The 18,975-nt window shown below is 40.2% G+C and overlaps 4 protein-coding genes, 1 non-coding gene and 1 pseudogene across 5 annotated transcripts; 2 read left to right on the forward strand and 4 right to left on the reverse strand.

The window, feature by feature from the left end:
• Positions 1-134: 134 nt before the first annotated feature.
• LOC106354460 (acetolactate synthase small subunit 1, chloroplastic) lies at positions 135-4,293 on the forward strand. Its single transcript, XM_013794391.3, has 13 exons — positions 135-530; positions 842-1,055; positions 1,135-1,218; positions 1,530-1,598; positions 1,678-1,761; positions 2,161-2,316; positions 2,401-2,481; positions 2,550-2,654; positions 2,744-2,866; positions 3,466-3,618; positions 3,693-3,758; positions 3,849-3,940; positions 4,026-4,293. Exons 1-12 carry the CDS (start codon positions 322-324, stop codon positions 3,930-3,932), a joined length of 1,428 nt encoding a protein of 475 aa, XP_013649845.1. The 5' UTR covers positions 135-321; the 3' UTR covers positions 3,933-3,940; positions 4,026-4,293.
• On the reverse strand, positions 4,283-5,564 carry LOC106354461 (protein LEAD-SENSITIVE 1). The gene is made up of 2 exons (XM_013794392.3): positions 5,353-5,564; positions 4,283-5,260 (listed from the first exon to the last, which is right to left on the reverse strand). Exons 1-2 carry the CDS (start codon positions 5,441-5,443, stop codon positions 4,482-4,484), a joined length of 870 nt encoding a protein of 289 aa, XP_013649846.1. The 5' UTR covers positions 5,444-5,564; the 3' UTR covers positions 4,283-4,481.
• LOC106355985 (protein LEAD-SENSITIVE 1-like) lies at positions 4,359-7,264 on the reverse strand. The gene is made up of 2 exons (XM_048748785.1): positions 5,353-7,264; positions 4,359-5,260 (listed from the first exon to the last, which is right to left on the reverse strand). The coding sequence occupies exon 1, from the start codon at positions 7,185-7,187 to the stop codon at positions 6,555-6,557; it is 633 nt and encodes a 210-aa protein (XP_048604742.1). The 5' UTR covers positions 7,188-7,264; the 3' UTR covers positions 4,359-5,260; positions 5,353-6,554.
• A 5,527-nt stretch (positions 7,265-12,791) lies between these two features.
• Positions 12,792-16,247, reverse strand: LOC125582211 (annotated as a pseudogene).
• Positions 15,979-16,060, forward strand: TRNAS-AGA. Its single transcript has one exon. It is a non-coding gene; the product is annotated as a tRNA-Ser (tRNA).
• Positions 16,248-16,470: 223 nt separating the features above from the next.
• LOC106354458 (biotin carboxyl carrier protein of acetyl-CoA carboxylase 1, chloroplastic) lies at positions 16,471-18,677 on the reverse strand. Its single transcript, XM_013794390.3, has 7 exons — positions 18,384-18,677; positions 18,145-18,189; positions 17,897-18,048; positions 17,498-17,810; positions 17,098-17,169; positions 16,920-16,985; positions 16,471-16,763 (listed from the first exon to the last, which is right to left on the reverse strand). Exons 1-7 carry the CDS (start codon positions 18,540-18,542, stop codon positions 16,740-16,742), a joined length of 831 nt encoding a protein of 276 aa, XP_013649844.1. The 5' UTR covers positions 18,543-18,677; the 3' UTR covers positions 16,471-16,739.
• Between the last annotated feature and the right edge of the window lie 298 nt (positions 18,678-18,975).

An 18,975-nucleotide genomic window follows, 5' to 3' on the forward strand; every position in this document is an offset into this window, starting at 1 on the left:
AACGGTGCGGTGTCACATGTGAATGTCATGTTTGTTGGTTATTACGATTAGAGACATTGTACAACAAACCAGTAAACCGGATTGTCCAAAACCATATAATAAAAACAAAACAAGACCAGTAATATTACTACAATTATTAAATGTTTTGGTCTGTGGCGAATAGAAAATAAAACTGAATTTATTTAAAATGCCATTGTGCACTCACATCTCCTCCACTCGCAGCCCACCAAAAAAACAGTGTGAGCCCTTTTATTCAACCCAAAGTCCCTCTCTCTCTCTTCATCAGCTGTTTTCCGCCTCACACCGAACCATCTCCAAGCAATGGCGGCGGCTACGACCACTGCTGCTTCACTAGCCTGTGCCCACTTCTTAAATCAGACCAAGGTCCACGCGTTTCCGTCCAAAACCTCCGTGCAAGTCTCTCAAATCATCGATGGGAGGAAGATGAGAAGTGCCACTCTCTTCTCAGCCGCCTCAACCGATAAAGCCATCACCACTGCTCAGTCTGTCTCGTCCACTGCATGTGATAGGTACTACTCTTCTTACACAAGTCATAAAGACTGTTCATTTCGTTACTGGGTCGATTAAAAATCGAGTATTTTTAGCTGATTCGAACTTGGGTTGCTTCCAATTTATACATTTGCAACCAAAAGCTTTTACCTTCATGTGTTCTATCTTACACAAGTCATAAAGACTGTTACTTTCGTTAATGGGTCGATTAAAAATCGTGTCTTTTTAGCTGATTCGAACTTGGGTTGCTTCCAATTTATACATTTGCAACCGAAAGCTTTCACCTTTATGCTATCTCTTGCTGAAAAGTCTCACCTTTTGTGTTTTGTAGAGTGAGGAGGCATACGATCTCGGTGTTTGTGGGTGACGAGAGCGGTATAATCAACCGTATAGCTGGAGTGTTTGCTAGAAGAGGGTACAACATTGAGTCTCTAGCTGTGGGATTGAACGAAGACAAAGCTATGTTTACTATTGTTGTTCTTGGGACAGACAAAGTCTTGCAGCAAGTTGTAGAACAGCTTAACAAACTCGTCAACGTCATCAAGGTTTGTTTTAATTTTGTTCTCTTACTAGTATAGTGTAATAAATCATGGCTAATCTTGTGCTTGTTATGGTTTTGTTAAGGTTGAAGATCTCTCCAAGGAGCCGCATGTGGAACGTGAGTTAATGCTGATTAAGCTTAACGCTGATCCAACCACACGCTCTGAGGTACTAGTTGAGATTTGCACAAATGAACTAACACTCGGGACTTAGTTTTTTAGTATTGGTTGGATGGTAAAAGTTGGTTTTCTGATATGATAAATTCAATTCAATCACATTGGAAAAAACTTTTGTAAGGATATGAATGAAAGGAGGCTTTAAATTCAGTCACACTATAGAGCTTTTTTTTTTCATCTAATGATTAGTCGAATCGCATTAAAATCACATTTGATATAGATGAATATGGATGGGGAGATGCTTTCTTCCTTTTTGTATTAAGGAGCCTTTTTTTTCTTCTAATGTTTCTATGTACTATACAGATCATGTGGTTGGTGGATATCTTTAGAGCAAAAGTGGTGGATACTTCGGATCACACTCTGACGATTGAGGTCAGTCCTATTCTTTACGTTATTCATATCAAAATGGTCAAGGATGGTTCTAATGAGTCTCATCTTTTTCGTTGTTTAGGTAACTGGAGACCCGGGAAAGATGGTTGCACTAACAGCGAACTTAGAGAAGTTTGGAATAAAAGAAGTCGCTAGAACTGGGAAGGTAATCTTTATTTTCTCCATGCTTCTTAACTGTCAACAACCTCAGCTTGTAGCCACTTGTAGCCTTTTATTTTAGTTTCGTCTTGAAAAGCTTTATTGAACGGTTGGAGTCACAAGTATCAATACTTGTAGCCACTTGTTAAGTTTCATTTTATTTATTTTTATCTGCAATGTCACACTTGGAAGACTTCAACCCAGATGTCATGGTAGAGCCAATCGTACGTGAAACTTCCAATCTAACTTTTTAAATGACTTGTTAACGTCTTACAAGACAACTCATTAGTTTAATTACTCTCAAATATCAGTAATTGCTCCATGTAGTCAGTTTATGTGTTTAAGTGACTGTAATCAACACTTTTGTCATTACTAACCGTTGTTGTATACTTTTGTTTGACTCTAGATTGCTCTGAGACGGGAAAAGATGGGAGAAACTGCTCCATTCTGGAGATTTTCAGCAGCATCATACCCACACCTCGTAAACCAATCATCTCATGAGAAAGTTGCAGCGAACACAAAGCGAGCGTTGACTGGTGGAAATGGCACTGCATCATCTGGGGTATAGATTAACATTATTAGCTCATTGTTTTTTTTTTCTTTCTGCTCTACATATCTAAGCTCCTGTGGTATATTGTTATTTTAGGGTGACGTTTATCCAGTGGAGCCTTATAATGATTTCAAACCGGTCCTTGATGCTCATTGGGGAGTGGTCTACGATGAAGATGTAAGATACATTGCTACACTTTTCAATCTGAGGTCATACTGAAAGTAAAACTGTTTAAATGATTGCAGTCGGATGGTCTTCGGTCACACACATTATCTATACTTGTAGCCAACGTTCCTGGAGTTCTCAATCTAATAACCGGAGCTATCTCCAGGAGAGGTTATAACATCCAGGTTATTATGCAGGACACTCTTACTCTTAGTTTCACTGATTACTATTCTTTCAACAATATGTGAAAGTTATTGCTTTTTTATTGCTCCAGAGTCTAGCGGTTGGTCCTGCTGAGAAAGAGGGCTTGTCTCGGATCACTACAGTTATCCCTGGAACTGATGAAAACATCGACAAGTTGGTGAGGCAGCTTCAGAAGCTGATTGATCTTCATGAGGTGAGACAATGGTTTGAAAAACTTAATAATGTAGTAAATACTCTATAAAAAAATATTAATGTTGGGACTTTGATTTTTGTAGAGTTACTACTTATACAAAATTCTTTTTAGAAAAATTATATAATCTAATGTATGTTTTTATGTTAAAATAAGGAATACTTGATTTTATAGCATATGCATTGATTAAATTTTATACATACAATTTTATGCTGTTCTTATTCAATCATTTGGTGTATAGAAAATGTATAACATTAATATATTCAGAAATATTGAGAAAAGTTAAAGATGGATTTCACTGTGAATAAAAAAAACAAACTATACATATATATGGTTTATGTTTATATAAATTTTACATATATTAATTTATTTTTATATTGGAACCATACATATTTCATAAGGTTTTTCAAAAGGTATTATATTATTATCTTATTGAATTATGTCAAATTTTATACTAATCCAGTTTGGTAAAACATTATTAATTTATTGTGCTTATTAATTTATTAAATATTAAGTTATGGAGTTTCTAGTGTACATTTGTTTTTTTTTTGGTTTTTATGGGGTCTAATAAGATGTTTCCTTGTCATTGTGTGTGTTTCCAGGTTCAAAATATAACCCACATGCCATTTGCGGAGCGAGAACTGATGCTCATCAAAGTAGCTGCTCATACTTCTGCAAGGAGAGATGTTCTCGATATCGCTCAAGTGTTCCGAGCCAAAGCCATTGATGTCTCTGATCATACTATCACTCTTGAGGTAATTGCCACAAACAAACAAAAAAAAAAGACTTAGAATTTGATAATAGCTGATGAGAAATCTTCGGTTTGCAGGTTACAGGAGATATCAGAAAGATGGCTGCATTACAAACGCAGTTAGAGGTCTACGGAATCTGCGAGGTAATAATATAAATTCCTGCTTCCTTTTTATAATCTCATCTCTTCACAAGTTTTGGTGATTCTAATGGTTTTGTATTTGGAGAAATGAAGGTGGCTAGGACAGGAAGAGTGGCATTGGTCAGAGAATCGGGAGTGGATTCGACTTACCTTCGTGGATACTCTCTTCCTTTGTAGTTCCAAAGGTTAGTAACAATCAGTTCAACAAACTAAAATGCATCATGCATTGTTGTCGTTTGAGTAATAAAATAAAACGATCTTCTTGTGCAGAGGACTTGCCACCTGTTACTGGACTTGCACGTTGTTTCACCATTGTGTGAATGGATTATCTCCTCATGGTCATGGCATTTCGAGTTGTTGTTGTTGTAGGACTTATATTAGAGAATGTGGAAGACTTATATGTTTGTTTAGTCAATTAGTCATCACTACTTTTCGAAAATGTAAAAACACTCTCTATCTCTAGTTTATCCAATAATCATAAGCTTTCGAAGGCTTGTAATAAACTTGGTGGTTAAAAAATGGCGGGGTTATGAACGAACATATACATATATCTTTAACTAAACCAATAAAATTACAACCGCTCTGAAGAAGGAGCTTGTGGTATTTACTCTCAATTTCTCTCATTTAATATATTTTTACTGTATGTTCCACTTTCATAAATAGTCAAAAACACAGTTTACACAATACATAACAAATTAGTCACCAACTCATTAACCAAAACAAATGCTAATTAAGTTTAGACTCGATCTTGTTGTTGTTGTTGTCTGATTCAGATTTCCCTTGTATAACTGCCATAAGTGCAACCAGCTCTTCCACAGGGACCTTGCGAACATCTTTCCTCACACCAACATCATAAGCCAGACGACCAATACAGTAGTTACCATACCCCGTCAAAGCAATAGCTCCAACACCAGTAGCCACAGCTCCAAGCGTCGTAGAAAGAGCACTCGTTGAAGCAGAAACCGTCAAAGCTGGAGACGCTGTCGCCAAGGAACCACTCGTTCCCACACCTAACGCCCTGAGTGTCAAAGTAACAACACCGCCCGCTGCACACACCGAATTCACCTGGCTACTACTCCCCGACTTGGTCACGGACAACACGAGCAAACCAGTTTTGCAATAGATGGCGAAATCTTCGCAGTTGTTGTCCAAGAGATGGTACTCACCAAACCCATTTCTCAATAAGAGGAACTTCGCGCGTGCAACGACGTCTTCAGGAGGATCCGAAGCTGCGATAGTGCAGGTACCTCCTCGCTGTTTAGCGAGAAAGATGGCCTTGGAGACATTGTACTCGAAGAGATAGAGGTTTCCTCCGGAGAGAAAACAGTCAAGACAAGAGGAGATCACACCGTTGAGATTGGTTTGATCTCCGCAATCAGGACAAGGGTTGTCTCCATGATGAGGAACAGAACTAACGATGATCTTGTCCAGAATAGTCCCTGTTCCAATCTCTAAACCACCTCCACGTGTGAAATGAATTACTTTCCCATCTCCTACATAGATTCCTGTGAACATTGAAGAAAAAAATCACGCGTTATTCATCATATTCTCAGATATGATTAAAAAAGGAGAGAGAGAGAGAGAGAGGAGATGGAACCGTGATGGGTATAGATGTAAGAACGCCATGAATAGATGTGATCGCCTGCTTTGAGTTCATCTCTGGAGATCTTGTTCGAGAGCAATCCCATCTTCTTTCTTCTTCTACGGACAAAGGACAGATCCGATTTTGCTTTTAATGAGTTGGCTTTTCTCTCTCTGTCTTTTTCCTTGAATTTATTATTACTACAGAAATTTATTTTATTATTATTTTTATTACCAAACCGTGTTCCTTCTGGAGCAAGCAACACAACTCCTATTATTTTACCATAAAAAGCCCTTTCGTAAATCGTAACACGGTAACAGATAATACTCATACACGTAGGAAACACATCACGTGTCGTGAGTGGATATGAGAAACCCACGCATTAACAGATTTTCGAACTGTCCTTGTGTTTATGTTTATACCACCTCTGCCAATGGGCCCCACGTTAGATCTTTGACAACTTTACCATCTTACCGACAAGGCGACAAATGGTATGTTATTTCGAAAAGTTTGAAAGACTTGTAAATACACTTTAATGATGTGGATAGTATTAGGAAAATGTATCTTATATGATTCTATTGATTTGGGTGATTCACCTATTGATTGGAAGACTAAGAAGCAAGACACGGTGTCTATGTCATCCGCAGAGGCGGAATATAGGGTCATGGCCACGGCTGTTAAAGAAGTCAAATGGATTGTTCCTTTGGTGGAGGATCTTGGAGTCAACTCAGTCAAGATTGTTAAACCTGTTCATTTTATTGTAACAGTAAAGCAGCTATTTATATTGCTGCTAACCCTGTTTTTCATGAACGTACGAAACATCTTGAGCGTGATTGTCACAGTGTACGTGATGCAGTTAAAGCAGGTCTTATTTCAACCATTCATGTCAAGTCGAAAGATCAAATTGCAGATCTTTTAACCAAAGCTTTGGGACGTCCCCAATTTGAAGCGTTGTTGTCTAAGTTGGGTGTTCAAGACCTTCACTCTCCAACTTGAAAGGGAGTATTAGGAAAGTGTATCTTAGATAACTAAACCGTCTTACTCTTATGTTATGTTTCCTATTTTCTCTAGGGTTACGTCTCGACGTCGGCTTATGCCTTTGTATATATACTCACGTTAATGGTCAATACAAAACAGAAGTTTAGAGTTTATAATATCATCTCAAGTTTACAGATAGTCAAATAAAATTTTAAAATCTTTCAACATATATAATTTACTCATATCAGGAATCGGAATTTTACAATATGTTTGTAAAAAGTTAAAACACTATGTTTATTTTTATGTTGCAGTCTTCTTTTCCTCGTAACAGTTGTATCGTCCTTATTCCGCCATGCAACGAGGCTCTCGACAGGCACTTTGATAGCATCCTTTCGCATACCAACGTCGAAAAAGAGACGAATAACATTTCTGACCAAAGGAGTAAGCATGCGTGCTACGCAAGCAGCTAAGCCCACCGTATTGGCTTGACCGTTTCTTCCAAGCACATAGCTTTTGCCAACCACCAAACTAGTCTTACAATAGATAGCAAAATCTTCACAGTTGTTCTTGAAAAGATGGTAGTCACCAAACCCATTTCTCAGTAAAAGGAACTTCGCACGGGAAATGACTTCATTGGAAGGGTCTGAAGGTGCTATTGTGCATGTACCTCCTCGAAGTTGGGACATGAAGGTGGCTAGAGAGACATTGTACTTGAAGAGATGGAGGTTTCCTTCGGCGAGAAAGCAATCAAGACAAGAAGAGATTACACCACGGGTATTGGATCGTTTGCCACAGTTAGGACAAGGATTGTAACCTCCGTGATTAGTCATTGAACTAACAATGATCTTGTCTACAAAAGTACCTTTTCTCATTACTGGACCATCTCCACGAGTGAAATGAATGACTTTTCCATCGCCTATGTAGATCCCTGTGAAACTAGAAACAGGGACATCGCGTTATTCAAAGACCCAGAGAACTAATATTGATCGAGAGAACAGAAGAAAAGAGATGGAACCGTGATGGGAATAGATATAAGCTTTACGCCATGCATAGATGTGGTCTCCTGGTTTCAGATCATCCCTGGAGATCTTGTTGCTGGAGAATAGTCCCATCTTCTTGAGAATAATGAGTTCCACTTAATTATACTGGATTAAAGGGGTTTTCTGAGTTTTTTCTTTCTAGTTTTGTGATTTTTATAGTCAACTATGTAGTAATCGTCTTTGAGTCTACGAAGAAGAACAAGAAAGCTTCTCTTCAAACGACTAAGTGTTGAAGTTGGGCCGAGTTTATACGAAGCCCATTTAAAGACGGTTAGTGACCGTTAGGTCCAAGAAGGAGAAAGAAGAGCGCGTGGCGCGTGCGTGACTCTGTTTTCCTCATTTGTTGAGACAACTCGAAGAACAGAGTTGTTCTGTTTCTAGCCAAAAGAAGAAGTCGGCTCGGAAGCACGCTTGAGGACCACTCCAGTTGTCTACGATGGTTAAGTTAGCCGTTTTAAACTATGGTTGAGTCAAGTGGTTGTAAGTGTATAAAACCTAAGTGATTCTAGTGGATTCCGGGTATCAGATCCCGGCGAGACGTAGGGCGAAGTTGAAGTGCCTGAACTCGTTAACATTTGCTGTGTTCTGTTCATTTCTTTACATACAATCAAACCAAACACACGAGAGACAAACACGAGAGAGAGAGAGAGAGATTTAAGACTCGTAAAGAACAAACAAATTGAGCTTAAATCACAACAACTGGTATCAGAGCGTAGGTTCTGTTTTTTCCTCTAAGTTCTTGAGTGATTCCGCATCTACGTGAAGATGACTTCGGGAAAGATCGAAGTCGAGAAGTTTGATGGTGAAGGAGACTATGTTCTCTGGAAGGAGAAGTTGTTGGCGCATTTGGATTTGTTGGGTCTTATGGAAGGTCTGGAGGAAGATGAAGAAGAAGAGACAGTCGCGGTTGAAAGCCAAGATCCTGCAAGTGGTGGAGGATCTGTGACTCCTGTCTCGAAGGTTTCAGAACCCACCGACAAAACCCTCAAGGAGAAGAGAGGGAAGGCTAGATCCACAATCATCCTGAGCGTCGAGAACCACATCCTCAGGAAGATAGTAAAGGAGAAGACTGCTGCAGGTATGCTTAGGATACTTGACAATCTGTTCATGGCGAAGTCTCTACCAAATCGTATATACTTGAAACAAAGGTTATACTCATACAAGATGAGTGAAAGTATATCGATTGAAGAGAATGTCAACGATTTCTTCAAGCTAATTTCAGACCTTGAGAACGTGAAGGTCACGGTCCCTGAAGAAGACCAAGCTATAGTCTTACTCATGTCTCTTCCTAGACAGTTCGATCAACTGAAAGAGACACTGAAGTACTGTAAGACTACTTTAGCTTTAGAAGAAATCACTGGAGCTATCAGATCTAAGACTCTGGAACTGGGGGTGAACGGTAAAGCTCTCAAAAGTAACTCTGAAGCTTTGTCGGTTCAAGAAAGAGGCAGATCTGAAGTACAGTCAGAGAAGGGGAAGCATAAGAGCAGGTCAAAGTCTAGAGGAGCAGCAAAAATGTGTTGGATCTGTGGCAAAGAGGGTCATTTCAAGAAGCAGTGCTTTGTTTGGAAGGAAAAGAACAAAGGTTTCAATACTTCAGAGAAGGGTGAAGCGTCTGCAGTAAAAGGAGATGAGTATCAAGTAGCGTCTCTCATGGTTTCTGAAGCAAATTTTCTGACAAGTGATGAGAGCAGTGAGAAGTGGATTCTTGACACTGGATGTACGTTTCACATGACCCCAAGAAAAGACTGGTTTGAATCTCTTTCAAGTTCAGATGGAGGTAGTGTAAAGATGGCAAACGACTCTGTCTCAGTGGTAAAGGGAATCGGAAGTATCAGGATACAGAATGATGATGGAACTACGATCTTACTAACCAACGTAAGATACGTTCCAACAATGTCCAAGAATCTCATCTCATTAGGGACATTGGAAGAGGGTGGATGTTGGTTTCAGTCAAAAGAAGGAGTACTCAAAGTCATCAAAGGTTGCAGAGTGATGATGAAGGCTGTGAAAACCGATAGGCTATATCTACTCAAAGGAAAGGTCATTACTGGAGAAGCAAACGCCACCAACAAAGACTCAGATGAAACAAAGTTATGGCACAGCAGGCTTGGTCACATTGGTCAGAAAGGTCTTGAAGTGTTGACCAAGAAAGGGTGTCTGCAACGTTGTAAGACCGATGGTCTTGAGTTTTGTGAAGATTGTGTTTATGGAAAAGCACACCGAGTGAGTTTTGGAGCAGCAAAGCATACAACTAGAGATAAATTAGAGTATATACACTCGGATCTCTGGGGCTCGCCATCAGTAACTTATACCTTGGAGAATTGTCAGTACTTTATCACTTTTACTGATGATTTCACAAGGAAAGTTTGGTTCTTTCTCATGAAGACGAAAGATGAAGCTTTTACAAAGTTTGTAGAATGGAAGAAGATGGTGGAGCTGCAAACAGGAAAGAAAGTGAAGAGGTTGAGAACTGATAATGGGTTAGAGTTTTGTAACCGCGAGTTTGATGGTTTCTGCAGAAGAGAAGGAATTGTAAGGCACCGCACGTGCACCTACACTCCACAACAGAACGGTATTGCAGAGAGGTTAAACAGAACCATCATGAACAAAGTCAGGAGTATGTTAAGTGAGTCAGGTCTGGGGCAGGAGTTCTGGGGTGAAGCAGCATCAACTGCAGTGTTTCTAATCAACAGGTCACCGTCTACAGCTCTAGAGTTTGGCATTCCTGAAGAGAAGTGGACAAACTCGTTACCTGATTACAGTGGTCTAAAGCGTTTTGGCTGTGTCTCTTATGTGCACTCTGATCAAGGAAAACTAAATCCAAGAGCTAAGAAGGGAGTCTTCTTAGGCTATCCTAGAGGAGTAAAGGGATTTAGGATATGGTTATTGGATGAAGAGAAGTGCGTCATCAGTCGAAATGTGGTATTTCAAGAAGACAAAGTCTACAAAGATGTGAAGGAAGTTCCAGGTAGTGAAGAGAAAAAGAAAGATCAAGCCAGAACCGTTAATCTGGAGATGGCAGAACCTGAAACAGAATCACGTCAAGATGAAGGTGGAGAAAGTTCAAAGAGGTCTGGTACACAAACAGAAGGAGAATCTGAATCAGAAAGCTCTGAGCAAGATGATACTGATACAGAAGAAGAATATTATTCTGGTAATGATGAAGTCGATGTAAGTCAGTATCAACTTGTGAGAGACAGAGCTAAAAGGAAGACTAGACCCCCAAGGAGGTATGGTGATTCTAATGTTGTGGGCTTAGCTCTCGCTATGACAGAAGATGGTGGGAGACCTGAGCCTAGGAGCTATGAAGAAGCATTGAATGATCCGGACTGGGAAAGCTGGAAGGAAGCCATGGATGATGAAATGGTCTCTCAGAAAAAGAACGAGACGTTTGTGCTAGTCAACAAACCTGAGAACCAGAAGATCATTGGCTGCAGATGGGTTTACAGAAGAAAGTATGGGAAGTATTTCAAAGCTCGGCTTGTAGCCAAGGGATACTCTCAGAGGCATGGTGTAGACTATCAAGAAATCTTCAGTCCGGTTGTCAAGCATGTCTCCATTCGTCTGCTGTTGGCTGCAGTTGCTCAGTTTGACATGGAACTGGAACAGCTTGACGTTAAAACGGCATTCCTACATGGAAATCTTGATGAATACATCTTGATGAGTCAGCCAGAGGGGTATGAAGTGGAGTCAAAGCCAGAGAAAGTTTGTCTGTTGAAACGATCTCTGTATGGTCTGAAACAGTCTCCAAGGTTATGGAACCAGAGGTTCGATCTGTTCATGGTCAAGTCAGGATTCAAGAGGAGCGAGCAAGACACTTGTGTCTATCTCAAGGAAGTAAGCAAGAACCAATACGTCTACCTACTGTTGTACGTCGACGATATGCTCATTGCATCAAATGACATGAAGCAGATCAAACATCTCAAGGACCAACTCAGTACAGAGTTTGAAATGAAAGATATGGGAGAAGCTAAGCGAATCCTAGGAATGGAAATCAACCGAGATCGATCAAAAGGTGTCTTAACCTTGTCTCAAGGAAGTTACTTGTTGAAAGTGTTAGACACCTTTAAGTTAGATCAATGCAACTCGGTTCAGACGCCACTGGGAGCCCATTTCAAACTCAGAGCAGCTACAGAAAAAGACCTGAAGGAACAGGAAGAAGATATGAAGTCAGTTCCCTATGCTAGTGCCGTTGGAAGCATTATGTACGCCATGATAGGTACACGAGTGGACCTTGCTTATCCTGTTGGAGTCATTAGCCGGTTCATGAGTAAGCCATTGAAGGAGCACTGGCAAGCAGTAAAGTGGGTTCTGCGGTATATCAAAGGTTCTACAGAGATGAAACTGGTGTTTAAAAGACAGGAGAAGTTCATCTTGAGAGGTTACTGTGACTCTGATTTCAGTGGAGAGTTAGATCACATGAGATCAACGGGTGGTTATGTTTTCACTCTTGGTGGAGGAACTATCAGTTGGAGATCCAGTCTACAGAAGGTGGTAGCCTTGTCTACAACAGAAGCAGAGTATATGGCTCTTGCAGAGGCTGGAAAGGAAGCAGTTTGGATTAAGAGATTGATGAATGAGATGGGTTTTCATCAAGGAGCAGTTGAAGTGTTTTGCGACTCTCAGAGTGCAATAGCACTATCTAAGAACGCTGTGTTCCATGAAAGAACAAAGCATGTTGCTCGGAAGTTTCACTTCATCAGAGACTTGATAGCAGATGGATTGGTGAAGGTAACAAAGATACCAACTTTGTATAATCCGGCAGACATCCTTACGAAGGTGTTGCCAGTGGGGAAGCTCCAAGATGCACTGGAGCTGCTCCAGCTATCACAGAACTGACAGCAGTCAGGAGAATCCGGGTGGAATCCAAGAACTAGAATCAAAGGACTCAAATCCAAGGTGGAGTTTTGTAGTAATCGTCTTTGAGTCTACGAAGAAGAACAAGAAAGCTTCTCTTCAAACGACTAAGTGTTGAAGTTGGGCCGAGTTTATACGAAGCCCATTTGAAGACGGTTAGTGACCGTTAGGTCCAAGAAGGAGAAAGAAGAGCGCGTGGCGCGTGCGTGACTCTGTTTTCCTCATTTGTTGAGACAACTCGAAGAACAGAGTTGTTCTGTTTCTAGCCAAAAGAAGAAGTCGGCTCGGAAGCACGCTTGAGGACCACTCCAGTTGTCTACGATGGTTAAGTTAGCCGTTTCAAACTATGGTTGAGTCAAGTGGTTGTAAGTGTATAAAACCTAAGTGATTCTAGTGGATTCCGGGTATCAGATCCCGGCGAGACGTAGGGCGAAGTTGAAGTGCATGAACTCGTTAACATTTGCTGTGTTCTGTTCATTTCTTTACATACAATCAAACCAAACACACGAGAGACAAACACGAGAGAGAGAGATTTAAGACTCGTAAAGAACAAACAAATTGAGCTTAAATCACAACAAACTATATATGTTGCTTCATATTCAGAGTCTTCTCATATTGGATAACAACATATCTGGTTCTTAAGAAGTTTATTATGAACGTTATGTATATGATCAAGATCCAGCATATCATAACAGCAGCCGAAGCAAATTCTCTAATCAACAACAACAACAACAGCTAGGTAACTTAGTTTGCTAAGAACTCAGAAAACGCCATGAGGGTGTGTATCTTCAGCTAGAGGTATACAAGGTGAAGAAGATAAAAGAGAAAGAGACGATACGTCAGAAACTTGTATAAATTCCATAAATTAACAAAAATGATAAACTAAACATTTCTGTATCTTAACTAACAATGTTTAGCCAATGTTTGTTTTCACAAGTGCTGACATGGTTGTTTGATGCTCTTATACTTCAATCCATAACCATAACCAAATTATATACTAACAAATCCCATGATTAATCGGTTCTAAGATTTTGGGCTCTATAAACAATTTAATTTCATTTTCTTTTACAAATTAATTTTAAAACATATGTTAACGTGTTACAAAAAAAAAAAAAATGTTAATGTAAATATTTCTTAAATTATAGGAACTGTAATTGATGTTTTATTTGTTTATGCTCAACACCTGACCTGTACTCAAGCTCGTCTGACCCATCTTCTTAGCAATCTCCCTAAGCACAAACTTCATAACTTTCCCGGTCGAAGTCTTTGGCAACTCATTCCTAAACGACACCGTCTTAGGAACCATATACCTCGGCATCCTCTTCCGACAATACTCTATCATCTCCTTCTCCGTCGGTTTCATCCTCAAACCAGGTTTCAGATACACAAACGCACACGGCGTCTCTCCCCAAAACTCATCCGGTCTAGCCACCACCGCCACTTCACTCACCACCGGATTCGTGTACATCACCGCTTCGACCTCCACGCTACTCACGTTCTCTCCTCCCGTTATGATTATATCTTTCGACCTATCCTTAATCTCTAGATACCCATCCGAGTGAATCACCCCCACATCTCCCGTGAAAAACCACCCGCTCTTCAGAACACTCTCCGTTCCGACAGGATCTTTCAAGTAACCAAGCATGATCGAACTCCCTCTCATCACAATCTCTCCTACATTTTCTCCGTTTCTCTCAACGCTAAGGCCCGTTACAGGATCCACCACGTCGATTTCTGTAAACCCGACGGTTCTCACTCCTTGCCTTGCCTTCAGCCTCGCTTGATCGCTCGCCGGTAACCGGTTCCACTGCGGCTTCCACGCGCACGAGACGTTCAAACCGCCGGTTTCCGTTAAACCGTAACCGTGACTGATCTTAAAACCTATTGACTCTGCACGGAGGAGAACAGCAACTGGCGGAGGAGCACCGGCGGTTAAAACGTTGACTGGATGGTCAAGAGGCTGAACATCCTGACTCGCCGACAAGATACTGAGCACCACGGGAGCTCCGCACATGTGTGTAACGCCGTGATCACGGATCAAACGGTAGATAAGCGGCGCGTCGAACTTCCGTAGACAGACGTTAGTTCCTCCAACGGCAGCGATCCCCCACGGAAAAGTCCAACCGTTAGCGTGGAATATCGGTAGAGTCCATAAGTAAACCGGATTTTTCGGTACGGTCCAATCGATTAGAGAATCAAGCGACATTACGAATAGTCCCCTGTGGCAGTGTACCACTCCTTTGGGAGCCGAGGTCGTACCGGAAGTATAATTAAGCACAACCGGGTCCCACTCGCTTCCGGGTCGGATCCATTTAAAACCCGGGTCGCCTCTCTCTATAAGTTCATCGTAAGTGTAACTGAACTTATTAACGTGACCTGCCACGTCAGCACCTCCACTTCCTTTTTCTTCTTTATCGGCGATGAAGACGAGAATCGGCGGAGCGGTCATCGTCGCGAGCGCTTCGACGGCGAGTTCGCGAGAGGAGACGTCGTCGACGAAGAGAAGCTTAGACTCGCAGTGGCGGAGAAGAACGGAGTGTTGATGTTGTTGAGGATCGCGCCGGACATCGGAACGGCGAACTGGAGCTCGTACATCGCCGGAGTGTTGGGAGAGAGCACGGAGACGACGTCGGACTTGTCGATTCCGATGGAAGACAGAGACGACGCGACGCGTAAGCAGCGGAGGTTTGTTTCCCGCCATGTGTAGACGGTGTTAGCGCCGTAAACGATGGAGGTGCAGTCGCCGTAAACTGTGGCGGCTCTCTCCAAGAAACTTAACGGTGTTAACGGCGGCGAGTTTGCGGCGCATGGTTTAAGTTCCTCCATCTCTTAGCGCTCTCTCGCAAAATAATTTTTTTTATATTGGCTTAGAAGATTTACCTATAAATAGAACAAATCGGTAGATGAATGTAATATTTTTACCAAAAAAATAAGAGTCTCGTGTAGGAGACCTCGGTTACCGACAACGGAGATAAGGTTACATATCTTATCACTTTATCAGGCCATGAAGAAACCAAAACGTGAGTTCCTCTTGAATCAGAGAATAAAGCCCGAATTGAAAATTACTCCTTAGGTTTAGTGAAATACTCAGATTATTTAATTGAATTCAGTTTTACTAGTTAATTAGACATTTAGACCACTTTTAAGAAGAAGAAAAAAACGTTATGAAAAAATCGTTTTGTTTAAATCTTATTTGCCGCGTAGACCGATTTTATAACACTGCAGTCGACTGACCAGATGCATTTTGTCTTTCGCATGATAAATTTGAAATGTTTCATACATGTTCATGCATAGACTTGTTCCTTAGAATTATTATTTTACCAATTAAAATTTAATTTGGATAGATGGGTGGTTGATTAACAAAAAAAAAACATGAGAGAGTTTCTCAAACATGGTTTGAATTTCTTAAATAAGAAATTATCTCCTTTTCATTTTTCATGATTTATGATTGTGAGAAACTCATTGAAAAACTCAGTTACTATAGATACTACAGGATATGCTATCTAAATCAAGTCATACTACAAATTTTAAAATAACTCATTAATTCTATTATTCTATATTAGAGTAAAATTAGAGGAAATGACAGAGTATTATTGGAGATGGTTTTATAGCAACAAAAAACTAGTGACTACTATATGAATAAATTCACCCGTAGCAGTTTTTTGAAAAAATTTAAAGTTCAGCATTTTGTAAGGAAGTTGATCAAACGTTACCCATTTGATATGACAATACATACCTTTTGTAGCTGTTATTTAAACAAGAAGTGGACGTGCCGGAGTGGTTATCGGGCATGACTAGAAATCATGTGGGCTTTGCCCGCGCAGGTTCGAATCCTGCCGTTCACGTTTTTAATTGTTATAAGTTGTAACATTTTGACCCTTTTGTTGACCAAAGACGGCTTAACAAGCTTTAATTGTATCTTATTAAATTTTGTTGGCTTTAATAAGATTTAAAATAATTTCAACGTTAAATCAGAACATTATAATATTAACCCCTCTTTTGCAGTATATAAATTCATTTCGATATAAAATCATATGTAAACGAGCTTAGATGGATAGCATTGATCGATCTGACTCTTGGTCTCTGTTCTACACAATGCAAATCTCATATCTCTAGTCATCTTTCCATTATCAGGTGACACAATAATTTTTTAATTGGTGAATTCAACTTCCTTATATGGTTTGGCCCTTACGTAAAATGGGCCGGGCCGAGTTTAAAGAAATAAATAGCCCACTTGATGATTATACTTTCGAAGTAGAGAAATTGCAATGTCCCATAAAACAGAACCAAGAATGCGTGTGTATTGTAATAAGAAAAAAAATAAAACATAGCCTCATCTTTTTTTTTTGTTTAACCAATAGAAACTAAAAACTCTTTCTTCCTCACCAGACCAAAAAAAAAACTAACAGAGTTTGACAGTAACAAATGAAGAAGACACATTCTTAAACTCAAGAAACAGTATTACCAAAGCACATAGATCGAATTAAAGTAGCCCTCTTTACTCCATCTCTCGTGGTGTCGATTCTACGGTTGAACCACAAACAGAGGCTGTAGTCACACCATGAAAACAATATACATCAGTAGATACCTCTTTCAATCCTAGGAAGTTTCTATATCATTATTTACAATTAAAATGATGTAGTAAAAAAAACAAAAATGTGGTTCTTGAATGTATTAAAGATAGAGAGAATTTAGGAAACTTACAGTGTCGAGACTAACAGGCTTGCCATCTTCTGCAACGATATCCACTACGGTTCCCGTTTGATCAGACTGCGGATAAGACATTGCAAGTTTCAGAGTTGAAAAAAGAGAAGCGATAGATATTAGATAGTTCACCGTTAGTGGACAACAATTTGGTAAGAGGTGATTTTAAGGAACTCACCTCTATTTCATTCATTAGCTTCATGGCTTCAACGATGCATAGAACTTGTCCCTTCTGCACTTTGTCTCCAACCTGAAGCATCAAAAAGCTCATATAGAACGGATCCAGACAGTGAAACACCAAAAAAAGATAGAGAATTGCTACTAATGGACAAACCCATTTCATAGGATTATCCTATATTTATCGTTTTCATTCTTCTTATTTCAAATTTACTAAGCACATAACCTCCTACATGGGTTATGAGCTAAAGAAATTAGTAAATAGAGTTTGGACTATTTACAAATGATCAGGTACTTAAAGTCTCTTTCTGAGCTAAAGAAATTAGCAACTAGGGTCCAGGTTGTTTACAAATGAACAAGTACTTAAAGTCTCTGTAGAGTTATAGGCTAAAGAAATGAACCTTGATAAAGGGTGGTTCACCAGGTCCTGGACTACGGTAAAAAGTGCCTGCCATGGGACTTTTAACCGTTGGAAGCGATGATTTCGCTGGACTAGGTGGGGATGGTGGAGGCGAGGAGGCTGGAGTTGAAGGTGCAGGTGCAGAAGGCGGAGGAGGAGCAGTTGCTTGAACATAAGATGGTTGGTTTGGTTGCTGCATCATCACATAAGGCGCAGGGGTTTGGGCCTGAGGTAAAGCTTCCTTTTTCCGAATAACAAGCTCACAGTCGAGCTGTTTCAACTGCAACTCAACAATGTCTCTAGAATCCACAAGCCTGCACGAGGGAGGGAGGTAAGAGTATATTCTTCAATCATGGACGTTTACAACGTTTCTGTGATGTAACAAGGAAACGGTACTTACTTGACAAGAGTTGTTACTTGGGTCAGAAACTCAGAGATAGACTCCTCTGTAGCTAACTCAGCTGAAGAAGAAGTGTTTGAATCCTTTTCTTCAGCTGATGACTCATCAATTTTTACAGGAGCTGAAGCTTTTGATGACGCATTGCCACCAACCTTTAAACAAACACAGGAGGAGAGTCCAAAAATGAATATAATTTTTTGGAGAAAACATTTAATTTTCTCAAAGATATCAGTAAGTAAGGAGCTTACCTGGTTAGATTGGGCTTTCACCACAGGGTAGCTACTGCGACTAGGCTGCAATCATCAAATGCCACAAAAGTTACATAAAAACAAAATGATTTAATGCATTTTCAGGGGATTCAGACATGAGAGACCAAACAGCTATGATGGGTTATTATTAAACTAGCCTATCAGAGACATAACTTTCAAAACTACAGTTGATAAATACACAAAAAGGCCAATCCTTTATGGGAGAGAAGCGCGTGTACCTTGGAGAGAAAGCGAAGCTTAGGCTTGGCGGAGAGACGGAAGGAGACACTGCGAGGGAGACGAGAGCGGGTGGTTGGGAGAGGTCGCTGCGACGAGGCTTGAGTGGCTCCATAGACGGAAGCAGCCGGGGACGTGAGGGAAAACGAAGAAGACGCCATTGTTGTTGCAGATCGGGTTTTAGGGGTCTCTCGATGAAACCAAAGGCCTCAACAGTTCACTCCAGCTATAGAGAGAGAGAGAGAGATAGAGATTTGTCTGAGAGACTCGGATCTCGTTTCTTATGATTTATCACTCGCTTCCAGATCTTGCCACGTGTCACCTCCGATCTGTAGCTTTGTCTATTTTCTTTTTGTCGGATTTTTTCATACTTTTTTTTTTAATTCCCATTCTTCATAGAGAAATTTAATTTAATTTTTTTTCGACAACAAATTTTTTTTTTGATAATTTTAGTGTGATCTCTATTAAGGGATATGTATCCCACATTGGAAAATCAATGGGACATTAAGTAATATATAAAGGGTTAGGGCCAATCCACTAATTGCCAATTGGTTTTGAGTTGGAAGCCCATAATAAACCTGAATCTAACATGGT

The sequence above is a fragment of the Brassica napus genome, chromosome A2, assembly GCF_020379485.1.
Source record: "Brassica napus cultivar Da-Ae chromosome A2, Da-Ae, whole genome shotgun sequence".
NCBI classification, from domain to species: Eukaryota; Viridiplantae; Streptophyta; class Magnoliopsida; order Brassicales; family Brassicaceae; genus Brassica; species Brassica napus.

Coding starts and splice junctions, on each gene's coding strand:
- LOC106354460 (XM_013794391.3), top strand. CDS start 322: ATGGCGGCGGCTACGACCACTGCTGCTTCACTAGCCTGTGCCCACTTC. Junction 2,317..2,400: donor ATGGCACTGCATCATCTGGG/GTATAGATTAAC, acceptor TTGTTATTTTAG/GGTGACGTTTATCCAGTGGA. Junction 3,619..3,692: donor ATCATACTATCACTCTTGAG/GTAATTGCCACA, acceptor TTCGGTTTGCAG/GTTACAGGAGATATCAGAAA.
- LOC106354461 (XM_013794392.3), bottom strand. CDS start 5,443: ATGGGATTGCTCTCGAACAAGATCTCCAGAGATGAACTCAAAGCAGGC. Junction 5,261..5,352: donor TTACATCTATACCCATCACG/GTTCCATCTCCT, acceptor CAATGTTCACAG/GAATCTATGTAGGAGATGGG.
- LOC106355985 (XM_048748785.1), bottom strand. CDS start 7,187: ATGAGAAAAGGTACTTTTGTAGACAAGATCATTGTTAGTTCAATGACT.
- LOC106354458 (XM_013794390.3), bottom strand. CDS start 18,542: ATGGCGTCTTCTTCGTTTTCCCTCACGTCCCCGGCTGCTTCCGTCTAT. Junction 18,190..18,383: donor AGCTTCGCTTTCTCTCCAAG/GTACACGCGCTT, acceptor TGATGATTGCAG/CCTAGTCGCAGTAGCTACCC. Junction 16,764..16,919: donor AGCCTGTTAGTCTCGACACT/GTAAGTTTCCTA, acceptor GTGTGACTACAG/CCTCTGTTTGTGGTTCAACC.